This window comes from Haliotis rufescens, unplaced genomic scaffold, assembly GCF_023055435.1.
Source record: "Haliotis rufescens isolate VD_foot unplaced genomic scaffold, xgHalRufe1.0.p SCAF_8, whole genome shotgun sequence".
Taxonomy (NCBI): domain Eukaryota; kingdom Metazoa; phylum Mollusca; class Gastropoda; order Lepetellida; family Haliotidae; genus Haliotis; species Haliotis rufescens.
In genome coordinates, this window is record NW_025964372.1 from 13,392,118 (window position 1) to 13,411,024 (window position 18,907).

At 43.6% G+C, this 18,907-nt stretch overlaps 1 protein-coding gene across 10 annotated transcripts in view; it reads right to left on the minus strand.

The window, feature by feature from the left end:
- Positions 1-18,907, minus strand: part of LOC124117390 — a 203,018-nt gene that overhangs the window by 17,478 nt on the left and 166,633 nt on the right. For all 10 annotated transcript variants that reach the window (XM_048388963.1, XM_048388962.1, XM_048388967.1 and 7 more), the window contains 11 exons: positions 17,231-17,374; positions 16,475-16,562; positions 14,875-15,002; positions 14,697-14,756; positions 13,901-14,059; positions 12,828-12,980; positions 11,241-11,414; positions 10,050-10,075; positions 3,711-3,801; positions 3,300-3,467; positions 287-316 (listed from right to left, as the gene is read on the minus strand). In XM_048388963.1, coding sequence (XP_048244920.1) covers positions 287-316; positions 3,300-3,467; positions 3,711-3,801; positions 10,050-10,075; positions 11,241-11,414; positions 12,828-12,980; positions 13,901-14,059; positions 14,697-14,756; positions 14,875-15,002; positions 16,475-16,562; positions 17,231-17,374 — 1,221 coding nt within the window. The remainder of the gene's footprint in view (positions 1-286; positions 317-3,299; positions 3,468-3,710; positions 3,802-10,049; positions 10,076-11,240; positions 11,415-12,827; positions 12,981-13,900; positions 14,060-14,696; positions 14,757-14,874; positions 15,003-16,474; positions 16,563-17,230; positions 17,375-18,907) is intronic.

Below are 18,907 nucleotides of genomic sequence, written 5' to 3' on the forward strand. Positions count from 1 at the left end.
ACAAAGCGTAGTCGCCTTTTACGGAAAGCATGGGTTCCTGAAGACCTATTCTACCCCGGATCTTCACGGGTTAATATTAGATGCATTTGTTTTATTGCAAACCAGTAGACAACTGTACACATGAGTTGCAGATACTGGGGAGGTGACAGTACTCACTACTTCACGATACCATGTACAACTACTGTGTAGGAAGAAGCAAGCGTAATGTTACAGTCACTTCATTACAAACATGACATATGTATTCCATTCATTACAAGATGAACAAGGTTGTGTATATATATCTTACCTGCTTGGCCTTCGATGACTGTATATTGTCCTGAAACATTGACATGAAATGTAAAACATACCCACAAGGACATGAATGGTAATATTTGCCATGACACCTCACAGTCATGCTAAACTGAACAGTTAACTCATGAAATGCCACAACAATTTACAATGTTATCATGGATAAAACCACTGTGCATTTTGTGACTTAATTGTCAACACATATTTGTGAAATTATTTTACTGGTTTCCTTCCTGCCTGAGCCTGTCAAGTCTATGACCCATTAGTCCTCACAGTGATGGCCAGATCACTGGACAAGAGACAAGTCCTCACAGTGATGGCCAGATCACTGGACAGGAGACAAGTCCTCACAGTGACGGCCAGATCACTGGACAGGAGACAAGTCCTCACAGTGATGGCCAGATCACTGGACAAGAGACAAGTCCTCACAGTGATGGCCAGATCACTGGACAAGAGACAAGTCCTCACAGTGATGGCCAGATCACTGGACAAGAGACAAGTCCTCACAGTGATGGCCAGATCACTGGACAAGAGATAAGTCCTCACAGTGATGGCCAGATCACTGGACAAGAGACAAGTCCTCACAGTGATGGCCAGATCACTGGACAGGAGACAAGTCCTCACAGTGATGGCCAGATCACTGGACAAGAGACAAGTCCTCACAGTGATGGCCAGATCACTGGACAAGAGACAAGTCCTCACAGTGACGGCCAGATCACTGGACAGGAGACAAGTCCTCACAGTGATGGCCAGATCACTGGACAAGAGATAAGTCCTCACAGTGATGGCCAGATCACTGGACAAGAGACAAGTCCTCACAGTGATGGCCAGATCACTGGACAAGAGACAAGTCCTCACAGTGACGGCCAGATCACTGGACAGGAGACAAGTCCTCACAGTGATGGCCAGATCACTGGACAAGAGATAAGTCCTCACAGTGATGGCCAGATCACTGGACAAGAGACAAGTCCTCACAGTGATGGCCAGATCACTGGACAAGAGACAAGTCCTCACAGTGATGGCCAGATCACTGGACAAGAGACAAGTCCTCACAGTGATGGCCAGATCACTGGACAAGAGACAAGTCTTTATCAGGGACTTATATGGACACTGATGTATGGACACTGATGTGTGGACACTGATGTGTGGACACTGATGTATGGACACTGATGTGTGGACACTGATGTGTGGACACTGATGTGTGGACACTGATGTGTGGACACTGATGTATGGACACTGATGTATGGACACTGATGTGTGGACACTGATGTGTGGACACTGATGTCTGGACACTGATGTGTGGACACTGATGTGTGGACACTTATGTGTGGACACTGATGTGTGGACACTGATGTATGGACACTGATGTATGGACACTGATGTGTGGACACTGATGTATGGACACTGATGTGTGGACACTGATGTGTGGACACTGATGTATGGACACTGATGTATGGACACTGATGTGTGGACACTGATGTGTGGACACTGATGTGTGGACACTGATGTATGGACATTGATGTGTGGACACTGATGTATGGACACTGATGTATGGACACTGATGTATGGACACTGATGTGTGGACACTGATGTGTGGACACAAGGGGTCCGGAAACCGTCATATGCGCCGGACATGTCCGATTGGGAATCTCAAATGTCCGTTTTAAAATATTGCTTACCGGACATTTTAAAAAGTATTGTCCGGACATTCTTAAATTTTGACCGGACATGATCAACAGTTAGGACTGAGCAGTTTCTGTCTGCAGTTGCAACACAATGAAGATTAACTACACTGACAAGCTTTGTTTGTTTTGATTGCTGTAAATACATCGTACCTACATGATAGTCCAATCGGTCAATCACTGTAATAGGCAATAAACTGAGTTGACACTGATTAATCGCGGATTAATTACTGAGAACATCTTGTTAATTTGAGTGAAAGGTGTTTACAACTGTACATTAATATCTTGCATCATCGATGTACCTCATTATCCTCACAATGCTACGATACGTAACCTCAGACAAGAAGCGAAAGCGTGACGACAGCCAGTCGACCGATGCAGATCAGTCGAGCGGATCTGCCAAACCCTCAAAGTCTGGACGATCATTTTGTAAGTCGTGGCTAACGACTTTCACTTGGTTGACATACAATGAGGATTTGCAGATTTTATTGTTTTCAGTAGCTAGTCGTATATTGAATCTTGATTGACCGCCATTTTGCTTTCTCGGACGATCGATATACAATTTTTTTATGGTCAATAAATAAGTACAGATGAAAAAAGTATTCAAATAACTATTGCTATCAACGATATTTTTGTATTTGTGATTAAATTATCTGACTTGTTTTTAAAAAAATCTTTAGTTTAAAAAAAATAAATTCCCGTGAGGTCACGTGATAACCAAATATGGGATAATAGTCTCGATCCAAATGTTACAACGCGTACACTTGAGCAGACTCATGAATATAACTCATGAATATTAATTAGACCGTTCACTACGTTAACAGATCGTTATTATAAAAGAAACAAACGTATGTTTTCCATGTAAATCTAAAATGATATTATTTGTTATTAATTGTCCGGTGAATTAAACAATTTAAATTGAAACAATTCATAATTCATCATACGTAAACTTGTAATGTGTGTGAAAAGTCGTACTAAAATACGCTATTTGAAGGGGGCGTGGCCTAAATGCAAATGTCCGATTGGGATTTTAAATTTTCCGGACCCCTGGTGGACACTGATGTATGGACACTGATGTATGGACACTGATGTATGGACACTGATGTGTGGACACTGATGTGTGGACACTGATGTATGGACACTGATGTATTGACACTGATGCATGGACACTGATGCGTGGACACTGATGTATGGACACTGATGTGTGGACACTGATGTGTGGACACTGATGTATGGACACTGATGTGTGGACACTGATGTGTGGACACTGATGTATGGACACTGATTTAGGGCTGATGTTTTCATAATGGAAACAATTATCACACTCACCATCATCCTGACAGATCACGCCATACTTCTTTGCAAGGCTGCCCTGTATAGGCTGGCCATCCCCGCTGACACACCAACAGTAACCATGGTGACACTGCATGGAAGTGTACTTCTCGGCAGAGCATGTTGGGACATTGATGCCACTAATGTGGGGGTTGGCAAACACATCTGTAAAACATAAGATATTCAGTTATCAAGAGAATCATAAAAGTATATTTTGCATTACCAGACATTCTGCACACATGAGTGCATTGATCACCAGGCTGCTTAGTGCTGATGGCAGACATGGAGACAGTAAGGGTGTCTGTGGGAGACACATGTCCCTCAGTTACAGTTTACGAGCATGGTACAAGAAGTAGTTGATGTCATGTTTTCTTCTTGTCATACAAAGGAAGCTAGAGGTGAACTTACATCTGCACTCAGCCCAGTGAGCACATTTGCCATGTGTACAGCTGTAGTCAATGCCAAGGCTACACTTCTGTTGGTCACCACACTCCTCCATCTGTCAAGTAAAAGTCAACACATGTTCATGGTCAGGAGGTATTGGCTGAATGGAGGTGGGCTTTTTCATGCAGCTTGATTATTGTGCCTGTGTCTGTGTCTGAAATATTGTGTGACTAGCATGTTTCTCCCTATATCACATATTGTATTTATCATGTCACAAGACTTAACGTTTCCTTTTATCATTATGTTGTTGCTTTTAGCATGAATTCACACAATTGAGTGAGGAGGAGGTGATATATGTAAGTAAGGATAAGACATGGATGAACAACGCCTTTATTACAAGAGGAGCAGCATTCACACAATTGAGTGAGGAGGAGGTGATATATGTAAGTAAGGATAAGACATGGATGAACAACGCCTTATTACAAGAGGAGCAGCATTCACACAATTGAGTGAGGAGGAGGTGATATATGTAAGTAAGGATAAGACATGGATGAACAACGCCTTATTACAAGAGGAGCAGCATTCACATGATTGAATGAGGAGGAGGTGATATATGTAAGTAAGGATAAGACATGGATGAACAATGCCTTTATTACAAGAGGAGCAGCATTCACACAATTGAGTGAGGAGGAGGTGATATATGTAAGTAAGGATAAGACATGGATGAACAACGCCTTTATTACAAGAGGAGCAGCATTCACACAATTGAGTGAGGAGGAGGTGATATATGTAAGTAAGGATAAGACATGGATGAACAACGCCTTTATTACAAGAGGAGCAGCATTCACACAATTGAGTGAGGAGGAGGTGATATATGTAAGTAAGGATAAGACATGGATGAACAACGCCTTATTACAAGAGGAGCAGCATTCACACAATTGAGTGAGGAGGAGGTGATATATGTAAGTAAGGATAAGACATGGATGAACAACGCCTTATTACAAGAGGAGCAGCATTCACATGATTGAATGAGGAGGAGGTGATATATGTAAGTAAGGATAAGACATGGATGAACAACGCCTTTATTACAAGAGGAGCAGCATTCACATGATTGAATGAGGAGGAGGTGATATATGTAAGTAAGGATAAGACATGGATGAACAACGCCTTTATTACAAGAGGAGCAGCATTTCGGTGTTCATCCATATATCTTATCCAAGAAGAGGTGATATATACTGTAAATTTTGAAATTAATGCGAACGTGAATTAAATGCGAAAAATGTGAGTGGTCTTTGTTCGCATTATTAAACATCGCAGTCATATCAACAATAAGACATTTTTGATAGCAGAAATACCAACTTAGACATTCACTGAAAACAAACAACTATGTATTCCACAACACTGTTTATTGAGCGGCACTTGTAACAAGTGTATAAACAATGTCATTCAAACACTAATTAGTGAATTGTCACTGCTTGGGTCAAGATAACAGTTCTACTCACTTATGTCGTTTCGGGGAAGAGGAAGCGAAGGACCCGCAAGTAATTTTCAAGAAATTTGAAGTCCACTTGGAGCCAAGAAGTAACTTCAGAGTGCAGAGATTCTACTTACAAAGATACAGGCAAGACACATTGGAATCAGTCGACAATTATATGACCAGATGCAAACTACAGGCCTTTAAATGTCGTTTCGGGGAAGCCGAATTAAAAGAGAGATTAATTGAACAATTAATCATTGGGACAAGGATTCCGGAGTTGCAGAAGGAATTATTGGGCAAAGATGAACAGATGTCATTGGATCAAGCCATGGATATAGCTAGAGTGCATGAGGCATCCATCAACAACATGGCCCAACTGCAAGGGGTACAGACGACGAAGACTGACATTCACCAAGTAAGGAAAGAGCAGCCATGCAAATACTGTGGACGACAACACCCACCGAATCGCTGTCCAGCTTATGGCAGTGAATGTGAAAACTGTGGCATAAGAAACCACTGGAAAGTGATGTGTAGAAGGAACGCCGCACAGCACACACCATACAGGGGCAGAGCAAGAGGCAACAGTCGAGGCAGAGGCCGTGGTCAGCCTCACACTAGAAGGCCACACAGAGGTAGAAGTAGGTCACGACAAGGACAACGTTCAGTGAATAGCATGACAGGTAATGATGACCTGGATTTCGAAACAGCTTTCGAAACACTAACATTCGAGTCACTTTCAATTGATGCTATACTCAACCACAGAGACACTAGAGACGAGGTTTTCGTGACCCTCAATATCAGTCTAGAAGACAGACCACAGCAACCAGCCACCCTCAAAGCCAAAGTCGACACAGGAGCCCAAGGTAACCTCCTACCCCTGCGCATATACCAACGTATGTACCCAAATACACTGGAGAGCAATGGGAAGCCCAATGCAAACTCAACTAAGCAGAGCAGCACCATACTGAGAGCCTACAACGGCACACGAATAGCCCAGTATGGTAAAATATCCTTACCCTGCACCTTCAATGGCCACACATCTCAAGCAGACTTCTTCATCTCAGGCGAAGAAGGACCGGCCATCCTTGGACTCCCTACGTGTAGGCAGCTGAGAGTCGTAACCCTCAATTGCGAAATAAAAGACTCACCTCCAACGCAGAAGGTTGACGGGAAAGAAGACCTAATAAGAAGCTACCCAGACAGATTTCAAGGCATTGGCCAGTTCAAGAAAGAGTGTCATATTACAGTCGACCCCTCAGTACCGCCAATGATACAAAAAATCAAGGTCATCGCCAAAGTTACGGAACCAACTGACTGGGTGTCAAGCCTGGCATACAGCAGGAAAGCTAGCGGCAAGCTCAGGGTATGCCTGGACCCGAAAGACTTAAACACAGCCATTAAGAGGCCCCATTATAAAACCCCTACCCTTGAGGAGATAACCCACAAATTCTCAGGAGCGACAGTATTCTCCAAACTGGACGCAAGGCACGGCTATTGGTCTGTCAAACTCGACGAGGAATCCAGCATGCTGACGACCTTTAACAGCCCATTTGGCCGCTACAGATTCCTAAGACTTCCCTTTGGATTGAATCTGAGCCAAGATGTGTTCCAAAAGAGTATGGACATGATCCTAGAAAAGTGCCCAGGCACAGTTGGCATAGCAGACGACATCGCGGTATTCGGCAAAAATAAAAAGGAGCATGACAACAACTTGATCAACCTCATGGAGGTCGCCCAACAAAGCGGCCTGGTATTCAACCCTGGGAAATGCGAAATCAAGACCGACCAGATCAAATTCTTTGGACTTGTATTCGATGCAGAAGGTGTCCACGCCGACCCAGACAAGGTAAAGGCCATCAGGGAAATAGGATACCCAAGCGACGCCAAACAGCTCCAAGAATTCTTAGGCATCGCAACATACATGGGACCATTTATTCCCCACCTTTCCCAGATAACCGCACCACTCAGGGAACTGATCAAGAAGGACGTGGAATACAAGTGGTCAGAGTCCCACCAATCGTCGTTCAACAAGATCAAAGAGACCATCTGCAAGGAAGTAACGCTGACTTACTTCAACCCCACACTGGACTCCACTCTCAGAGTGGACGCTTCCATGAAAGGTCTCGGAGCAGTCCTGCTGCAAAACGAAAAGCCGATAGCATTCGCCTCAAAATCTCTAAGCGAGACAGAGCAAAGGTACACAAACATAGAGAGGGAGATGCTCGCTGTTGTATTCGGGTGTGAACGCTTCCATACATATTTATACGGGAAACAGTTCATCGTGGAAACAGACCACAAACCATTGGAGATGATCCACCTCAAAAACCTGTCAGCAGCGCCCCAACGACTTCAAAGAATGCTACTACGGGTACAGCCTTACGACGTGACCATCAAATACAGACCGGGAAGTATGATGGAGGTGGCAGACGCCCTCTCCCGATCACCCGGCAAGACCAGCAAGACAATCGACTTGGACATCCGTGTAGACCTGACACAGTTCTCCGACAAAAAGATACAGTCCCTAAAAGAAGAGACCAGTAAGGACGCTACACTACAAGCTCTAAAAGAGATCATCTTGGAAGGCTGGCCTGAAAGACCAAAGCAACTACCAGCCCCCATCAGGCCCTACTGGGCATACAGGGACGAACTATCCATTGAGGATGGATTACTGCTGAAGGGGGATTGTGTCATCATCCCAACAAGTATGAAGCAAGAGATACTAGGAAAACTACACGAAGCACATCAGGGGATAGAAAAGACCAAACTCAGAGCGAAGACATGTGTCTTTTGGTGCGGCATCGGGACCGACATTGAAAACATGGTAAAAAGCTGCCATGTGTGCCAAGAGTTCCAGAAATGCCAACCTGCAGAACCCCTGCTCCAACATGAACTTCCCACACGACCGTGGCAAGTGCTGGGAACCGATCTATTTTACATGGAGGGAGAAGAATACATCATAGTAAGTGACTACTATTCTAAATTTCCCATAATCAGGAAGATGTCCGGAGGCAGCAGAGGTACCATCTCAACACTGAAAGCCATATTTGCAGAACAAGGCATACCAGAGAAAGTCATTAGCGACAACGGGCCACATTTTTCAGCTGAACGATTTCAAGAATTTGCCAAAGCCTGGGGATTTACCCATATAACATCCAGCCCACACTATCCCCAGTCGAACAGCTTCATAGAGCGGCAAATCCAAACAACAAAACGAACACTGCAAAAAGCCAAGCTCTCCAACATCGACCCCAACATGGCTATGCTCATATTACGTGCAACCCCAATCGATCATAACCTTCCATCACCAGCTGAACTCCTAAACACCCGGAAAATGAAATCGAACTTACCAATGAGGGTCAAAAACCACAACACCATGCGGGAAGACGTTAGACGCCATCTAGAAGAACGACAACTTCAGCAAAAGGAACACTTTGACAACAGGGCAGGTGAGGAGCTTCCGCCACTTATCCCTAACCAGCCTATCAGTGTCAGAGACCAACAATCTGGAAGGTGGAAGAATGCCACTATAGTAGGAAAATCACCAGAGCCAAGGTCATACATAGTGGAAACCACAGAAGGCTCCATCCTACGTCGCAATCGACGTGATCTCAGGGAGATCACTGAGGAAAAGAGAAACACCAGCGCTGCCCCACTCGAACCACTGAGACAGGGAAACCAATCTACCTCACCCCACCAAAACCAGCGGCGGGTCTCCTTCAACCCTAAGGACAACAAACCACCAACCAACAAACAGCTAGACAAGTTCGAGAAGCGCCCAACCACCACAACATTGCAGGGCCATTGTGATCCCAGCTCAGAGACAGTTGTATGTCGAACAAGAGCCGGAAGAGAAGTGCGACGACCAAAGCACTTGAATGAGTGACTCTAAATATAAATGTGAAATATAAAAGCAGACTAGTTACTCCTAGTGTGCCAAATAGGGTAGCAGACTAGAATAGCTCAGCCAACAGTTATGTTATGTTATGTTATGTTATGTTATGTTATGTTATGTTATGTACAAAGTGATCTACCTCAACCTACTGTGTCATGAACTGCTCAAGAATACCAAAGAACTTTAAAAGTGCAATTAGTTGAAAGTGCATTTATCTTGCACAGTGAGACCATCCGTCAACTTTCTCATCAATCATAATGTAATCAATTCCATGTTGTCCATCATATACTACTGATATCCACACGCCGTAAGTACCTTATCAAAAGAAGGGGGATGTGATATATGGACTATATTGCAAGACTCACCACTACCCCACTAGTCATATCACCGGCGTAGGGATATCGATACGTGCTCTTGTACCGCCATTGCTATACAGTAAACATGTAGACTGAACACGCTCTCGTTATCTATGCATAGACTCACGACCTTAGAAGCCTCGATAGCATAGAAATATTACACTGATCACTCCTGCAAGTCCAGACAGACGCCAACAACGCAACACAGTGTCTTTGTTCTTTGCGACTGCGTCAAAGGCCAACACGAGACAGCGCACATATATTGTTTTAGCGGAAGTGCTCTATTCAGCACTATTAAGCTATTTGGTGTGTGATTGGATTAATGTAAGGTTGGATTAAAGTAAGAGTTCTCCTGTAAACCTGACAGAGGGCATTTTATTTAGACATAAATCCACTGATGCTTGAGAGGAGGGGGTGTCGCATTTTTGGCTAGGGACCAGTGGTCGCATTCTTTTGGAGACGCATAAATTTCACGATTTACAGTATGTGAGTATATTAAAGTGCCCACATCTCTCACTCTCACCTCAGGCTCGGAGTCCCCTGACATTTACCTGATGCCCAATAACTTTCTTCTCTTTTTCATATTAAAATTAATCTCTCCATTGATTCAAATCATAATTAAACCCAGTTGAACCTACCTTGCATGGATTAGCTTCTTCATGACCTGAAACACACCACACAGTATTAGATGAATGTGCTGAACGATGTTCCCTTGTACAACTTGAGTTGACAGTGCAACACACTGTCAGTATGGTAACAACATTTCTTACTCGAATCTACCACGCAAAATAACACACTACACTGCACATGTGGTTGAAATATTCATAAAAGTCTTGAAGTGACGGGAAAATCCAGTCAAATATTAAATCCAGTCACGACTGAAGTTTTTAATCACTGCCCCTTGCATACAAGAAAGGTCTTTTTCTACAAAACTGAACACCGAAAAGTGGGGTTCATCTTATACATGAGTAAATATGGTATCAATATGTTATTATCATTTGTAATTAGTAAGAATAACACACAAATTAATATAACACAATTGAAATTTTAAATTTTGAAATCCTTTTGACAATTATAATACAAAAACTTCTTATGTTATACATTTATATACAGCACTTATCAACACATCTTGGTGCAAATGCGATTTATTTGTTCCCCGACCGGTGGACCCATATTTATTTCAGTTATCATTCTCAACTCCCTGGGGAGTATACAACCATGCCTAGCATAAAGGGTTTTTACATCCACCTCACATATTGTGTACCCATTCCCTGCTGTGAACAGAGGCACATTTGAACTAAGTCATTTGCCCAGGGTGACACCACACGTTTTGACACCTGTGTTTCGGGTGTATGTACGTATTCATGCTTCAACCATCTGATCATGAGTGAGTGGGTGAGTTTGGTTTTACGCCGCTTTTAACAATATTCCAGCAATATCATGGCGGGGGACACCAGAAATGGGCTTCACACATTTTACCCATGTCGGGAATCGAACCCGGGTCTTCGGCGTGACGAGCGAACGCTTTAACCACTAGGCTACCCGACCGCCCCCCATCTGATCATGTAAAGATGAGTGAGTTCTTTGGAGTACACAAGGTGAATGTACTGTACACTACAGTAAGTGACAAGACTGTAAAGACCTGTATACATTGTTATTCCATAGGCTGAACAACACCCTGGTTACGAGCAGGAAATGATCTCAGCTCCTGGCACTAAGGCAGCTCTCGTCCACACCAGCCCATAATATCCTATAACATGTTTTGTGAATAACAATATAGGTGGCGATTTCTCACTAATTGTACATGAAGCTGTTACACTATAACCTACATTCCTCATAGCATTCTTCAACTGTGTTGAACTTGTTGTCATTGCCGTCACATCCACCGTACACAAACTTCTCGCAGCGGTTGCTGGTGTGGTTGTAGAACCACTTGGGCATGAACGCTCGGCACATCCCTGGTTTGGGGGCCAGCTGACAGTGGGGAGGAATACTTTCAGGCTCTGTGGAATTGGTACAACAAGAAATATATAAAGAGAGTCCAACACACACTGGCCAGGGCCTTTGTTAACAAAGTCATGATTACTCTGGCTGAGAAAACATCAGGAGGCATCATGAAGAAACATGGAATGGTTTTGAGATAATAATAAACTTGTTCCTTTTAATTTACCATTTGAATAACAAATATTTTTATAAGAAACAACATATATAACATTATCAATAAATTAAAAAAGGCAAATTAACTTCCCCGGTAAGTCTAGATGTGTGCAATGTTGCATAAGAAATATTTTAAGTCCATAACGTTCCAGGACTGATGGGTAGAGACTATCATATTCAGTTTCATGTAGTTCTATGTATAACTTGCTGAGTTCTAATATCCTAGTTATACAGAAGGCATTAAATGTGGTCCTAGTTTAAATATTATGGTATTTTGCACCAATTCAAATGTGTAAGAGGTTGGTACCTACATGACCAGATGCCGGTCAAGGCTCTCATGGGGATACATGTCATCTGTGATCATGTTCCAACATACACTGCAGTCTCCAGTGAACCCGGTAATAGCACATGTTGCACCCTAGACCAGGTTGGTTATGTGTGCAAAGTTGTATGTGAAACTATTGAAAAGAATTTCAGTTATGTTTTAGTTTGCAAAATGAAGAGACAGATAATGGTGTCGCTATGTGGGGATAATACCTTAGAGCCTGATTATGGTGTCCTTGTGTGGGGATAATACCTTAGAGCCTGATTATGGTGTCGTTGTGTGGGGATACTACCTTAGAGCATGATTATGGTGTCGCTATGTGGGGATACCACCTTAGAGCCTGATTATGGTGTCCTTGTGTGGGGATACTACCTTAGAGCCTGATTATGGTGTCTTTGTGTGGGGATACTACCTTAGAGCCTGATTATGGTGTCGTTGTGTGGGGATACTACCTTAGAGCCTGATTATGGTGTCGCTATGTGGGGATACTACCTTAGAGCCTGATTATGGTGTCCTTGTGTGGGGATACTACCTTAGAGCCTGATTATGGTGTCGTTGTGTGGGGATAATACCTTAGAGCCTGATTATGGTGTCGTTGTGTGGGGATAATACCTTAGAGCCTGATTATGGTGTCCTTGTGTGAGGATAATACCTTAGAGCCTGATTATGGTGTCCTTGTGTGGGGATACTACCTTAGAGCCTGATTATGGTGTCGTTGTGTGGGGATACTACCTTAGAGCCTGATTATGGTGTCGCTATGTGGGGATACTACCTTAGAGCCTGATTATGGTGTCGTTGTGTGGGGATACTACCTTAGAGCCTGATTATGGTGTCGCTATGTGGGGATAATACCTTAGAGCCTGATTATGGTGTCGTTGTGTGGGGATACTACCTAAGAGCCTGATTATGGTGTTATGTGGAGAGCTCATCTTACCTTCCACTTGGCCAGGCTTCATGTGATCTCCCATTGTCATGTTTCTTGTCATGTTCATTGTCATGTTTCTTGTCATGTCACCCATCTTGTTCATGGTATGCTGGGCATGGGCAGTCTTCACTCGTTGACGATGCAGTTGACATTCCGTCAGTCCTGAAAGAAGAGAGGGCTATCGACTCACAAATGTGTGTGACCTATCTCCACTGCATGCATGTCAATACATGCACACAGCTACAGAGACAGGGAGAGAGAGAGAGGGAGAGAGAGAGAGAGAGAGAGAGAGAGAGAGTGTGTGTGTGTGTGTGTGTGTGTGTGTGTGTGTGTGTGTGTGTGTGTGTGTGTGTGTGTGTGTGTGTATACATGTACACAGCTAAAGGTTTGTGTATATGAGTGTGGCCTACATGTACACAGCAAAAGGTGTGTGTGTGTGCTACCTTCACTACATCCATGTACACAGCTACAGTTGTGTGTGTGACCTACCTTCACTACATACATGTACACAGCTACAGTTGTGTGTGTGCTACCTTCACTTCATCCATGTACACAGCTACAGTTGTGTGTGTGCTACCTTCACTACATCCATGTACACAGCTACAGTAATGTGTGTGACCTACCTTCACTACATCCATGTACACAGCTACAGTTGTGTGTGTGACCTACCTTCACTACATCCATGTACACAGCTACAGTTGTGTGTGTGCTACCTTCACTACATACATGTACACAGCTACAGTTGTGTGTGACCTACCTTCACTACATCCATGTACACAGCTACAGTTGTGTGTGTGCTACCTTCACTACATACATGTACACAGCTACAGTTGTGTGTGTGACCTACCTTCACTACATACATGTACACAGCTACAGTTGTGTGTGCTACCTTCACTACATCCATGTACACAGCTACAGTTGTGTGTGTGCGTGTGTTTGCCTACCCTCACAACATACATGTACACAGCTACCTTCACTGCAGTGTGTGTGTGTGTGTGTGTGTGTGTGTGTGTGTGTGTGTGTGTGTGTGTGTGTGTGTGTGTGTGTGTGTGTGTGTGTGTGTGTGTGTGTGTGAGACCTACCTTCACTGCAGTTGACCTCCCTGTTCATGTGGTCATAGAAGACAGCGCGGCAGCCACCACAGGGGTTGACCCTGCAGACAGCGGCCGGGTGGGCGGGGCACGAGTGCATGTGACACAGGCTGGCATTACAGCAGTGGGTCTTTGTACCCTGTTCACATACTGGACAAACAACAACACAGTAGTCAACATGTACATATATGTGATGCAATACAGACAGGATTACGCATAGGATAGAACCGCGAGCGAGCGACCTCAAAGTTTTACATTTTCAACCAAAACCAAAGTGGCATGTTTTATCCAACTTATGAACCACCCAAATGCAAGTAATATCAGAAGAAGAAAACATTGACATGCTTTATAGTGAAACAATACCGTGTGTCATGGTATAAAAGGAATTTGCCAAAAGCGTGGGAGAGAAAAACATGTGCAGCATGGACTAGCTGGAGTCATGACATGTTAATCTGAACAACTTCGATCCTCTGCCTCGGTAGCTCAGTGGGAAAACAGTGGGTTACGAAACTTAAGACGATATATGTGGTTGCAGGTTTGATTCACGTCATGGAATTTTAATGTAAAAATAATTGTGACTTTTAACCAATCATCAAACACAAATGTGTTCACAAGAGGCAAGTTTTTCAAACGTAAATTGTAAAACCAAGGTATTACAACTGAGAAGTAAAACCTCAAAGTAGGTTTAAAAGTGACCCATTTCAAAAGTCATCAAAGGTATTCCGATTCCATGATTCAAAACAGATACTAAGGTCATGAAACATGACACCTAAACAGTCATACATACTTGGTGGAAGATCCATTTCCCCTTCCGGCTGAGAGGTTTCAGGTTTTCCCATATCAGGAACTGGAAAACATAGGCAGCATTATCGCATATACGACTGAACGAAGCAAGTAAGACATCTTTAGTCTCTAGTCAAGTTTTATTGTGAAATAAAAAGGATTTTATTCCAGTGATGACTTACTGTAACTACAGTCTGCATATCCCCTGACTAATGTGTTTGGTATTTTGCGTCCATGAGAATCCACACACCAACAGATTCCATAGCTATCCAGACACTGTTGGGATCTCCATGTTCCGTTGTAGTTACATCTGCAAATAGCAATATTTGAATGCATTGCCTTAACTCATACTGTTAATGCACATGGTTTACCTGAAGGGGGAGAACAGTGGTCATAAGAATATTGTTTTTAAATGAGGGGAAGACAAAAGGACAGAATATGGACAGAGGCTGTAACATGGGAATTGAGGTCATGGGGCAGTATTATTTACCTAGGGATGGAGGTGATGGGGCAGTATTATTTACCTGGGGATGGAGGTGATGGGGCAGTATTATTTACCTAGGGATGGAGGTGATGGGGCAGTATTATTTACCTGGGGATGGAGGTGATGGGGCAGTATTATTTACCTAGGGATGGAGATGATGGGGCAGTATTATTTACCTGGAGATGGAGGCCATGGGGCAGTATTATTTACCTGGGGATGGAGGTCATGGGGCAGTATTACTTACCTGAGTATGGAGGTGATGGGGCAGTATTATTCACCTAAGTATTGAGGTCATGGGGCAGTATTATTTACCTAGGGATGGAAGTGATGGGGCAGTCTTATTAACTTAGGGATGGAGGTCATGGGGCAGTATTATTTACCTAGGGATGGAGGTCATGGGGCAGTATTATTCACCTGGGGATGGAGGTCATGGGGCAGTATTATTTACCTGAGTATGGAAGTGATGGGGCAGTATTATTTACCTAGGGATGGAGGTCATGAGGCAGTATTATTCACCTGGGGATGGAGGTCATGGGGCAGTATTATTCACCTGGGGATGGAAGTGATGGGGCAGTCTTATTTACCTAGGGATGGAGGTCATGGGGCAGTATCATTTACCTAGGGATGGAAGTGATGGGGCAGTCTTTTTTATCTGGGGATGGAGGTCATGGGGCAGTATTATTTACCTAGGGATGGAGGTCATGGGGCAGTATTATTCACCTGAGTATTGAGGTCATGGGGCAGTATTATTTACCTAGGGATGGAAGTGATGGGGCAGTCTTATTTATCTGGGGATGGAGGTCATGGGGCAGTATTATTTACCTAGGGATGGAGGTCATGGGGCAGTATTATTCACCTGGGGATGGAGGTCATGGGGCAGTATTATTCACCTGGGGATGGAAGTGATGGGGCAGTCTTATTTACCTAGGGATGGAGGTCATGGGGCAGTATTATTTACCTAGGGATGGAAGTGATGGGGCAGTCTTATTTATCTGGGGATGGAGGTCATGGGGCAGTATTATTTATCTAGGGATGGAGATGATGGGGCAGTATTATTCACCTGGGGATGGAGGTCATGGGGCAGTATTATTTACCTGGGGATGGAGGTGATGAGGTAGTATTATTTACCTGGGGATGCAGGTCATTTTGCAGTTTTATTAATATGGGGAGGGAGATCATAGGGCAGTATTATTTACCTAGGGATGGAGTTGATGGGGCAGTATTATTGATATTGGGATGGAGATCATAGGGCAGAATTATTTCTCTGAGCATGGAGGTCATGGAGCAGTATGATTTACCTGGGGATGGAGATCATAGGGCAGCCTCCCTTGTGATGCTGAAGTTTCAGGTGAGCCTCCCTTAGCTTCATGTGGCATGTCTGTGTCACTGAAACAACAAAGGTGATATCTCCACTCACATTCTCTGGTACAAGACAGACGTGGCCGCAGTTGTCTGGGTATTGCTAATGGAAGGACAACTCACTCTCTGGTACAAGACAGACGTGGCCACAGCTGTCCGGGTATTGCTAATGGAAGGACAACTCACTCTCTGGTACAAGACAGACGTGGCCACAGCTGTCTGGGTATTGCTAATGGAAGGACTACTCACTCTCTGGTACAAGACAGACGTGGCCACAGCTGTCTGGGTATTGCTAATGGAGAGACTACTCACTCTCTGGTACAAGACAGACGTGGCCACAGCTGTCTGGGTATTGCTAATGGAAGGACTACTCACTCTCTGGTACAAGACAGACGTGGCCACAGTTGTCTGGGTATTGCTAATGGAGGGACTACTCACTCTCTGGTACAAGACAGACATGGCCACAGCTGTCTGGGTATTGCTAATGGAGGGACTACTCACTCTCTGGTACAAGACAGACGTGGCCACAGTTGTCTGGGTATTGCTAATGGAAGGACTACTCACTCTCTGGTACAAGACAGACGTGGCCACAGTTGTCTGGGTATTGCTAATGGAGGGACTACCGGTACTCACTCTCTGGTACAAGACAGACATGGCCACAGCTGTCTGGGTATTGCTAATGGAAGGACACTCACTCTCTGGTACAAGACAGACATGGCCACAGCCATTGGAGCAGCAGCGAGTGTTGCCCATACATTCGGAGTCAGATTTACATTCATCCTGGCATGTAGCGAAGTAGTTGGGCTGAGGCTTGCGGCACTCGCCGGGCTTACAGCGAGCTGAAAGTACATAGTCAAGATCATAGCACATAGTAGCATTGCTGGCTAAATGTAGTCACATACAAAAGGAGGGAAATTGTTGTGGGTAGACCACCTATTTACAGTACCTATCAGTAGGGTAGCTGAGAGTTAGAATTTATATTTTATATAGTGTAATAGGAACGGCTGTCACAAACAGTGTCTCATGCTTTGCGTTGTGTACATCATTCTTAACCTACAGCCGACCTATTTCCCAGTTCTTTTGGGATGTAGAGGAGTGATTAGAAAAATAAATAAACAAAATCAGAGTAACAAAATATATAGTTTATTCAATAAATCAAAGAAACTCAAATTATAAACCTAACCCCCACCCTGTAAAATCCTAACATTACCCAACATGCTGTTTTGACTACTTTTCTACCTAGCCAGTTTGCCCTACATCCATCTTAAGATAATCCTGCATCCCTGCTATGCACTGCACTTCCGTAAAATGTCACCCGCCCCGCCCACTATCTTACTGGTTTCCCAAAGAGTCTTAACTCTACCAAATTCCTCTCATATTTTATTTAAGAAGATTTGGACATAGATCCCTCACAGATCTACTGGGAACTAGCTCCGTCACGGAGTTAAGAGTGGTGCGGTCACCTCACCTGTATCGATCAACCGATAACGCAAGACAGTCTACCCCAGGTGTCAAGCCCCCTTATATTTACCGCGCCAACCAACCTTGACCCCTTCCCACACCCATCCTAAACGCGATTGGTCAACAATCCGCCTGTCACCCAATCAGAATGCTACTATCAGACGCTCTGACCGGAACTTGAAACTAAAATGCACCCACGTGCAGACCATGCGATAGGAACCCAGCTGGAAATAAACATTTCCCCCATTCCACTGCCAAAAGGTAAGTTTTAAAGGAATATAAAGGTGGTAAATTGACTACGAGTCACCGGGAGTATACTGCATATGTTACGGTATTATTTTTAATAAAACTGTAGTTAATTTTTCATTACTGAAAATACGTTTCTGTCACATAGTAACATCAGATATAAGGTAATTTCATGCAGGATGGTTTTGATGATACATCAATACTTGAGAACAGATATATTTATGCTGGCTTAACATGAATAACATGAGACCTTTCTGTGACACATTTCCCTTAAACTGACTGTGACAGTGTGTTTCTTCTCGGAAATAGCAATCAGCTGTACATACATTTTCTCCAAATCTACCGGTGATTCAGTTAAAAAGTACCCAATGATACAACTTCTTGTATGCAATGGTTGGAAGAAATTGTATCTGAAAAAATAATTTTATCAGGAATAATATCGTGTTGTTTTAGTTGCAGCTTTTACTATATATATATTTCAAGCGTAGCACTTTGGTACAGCTGATTGCTATGGCAGGATATGATTACGTATGGAACAATTTGACCAGTCACCGTAGGGACTTCCCACACTATGTGTATTTCGATGGCGAAAACGTTTTGTTGACATATAATAGACAAATTGCCACAAATATGACTTTTAACGAGTCAAAGTATGGCATTAATGA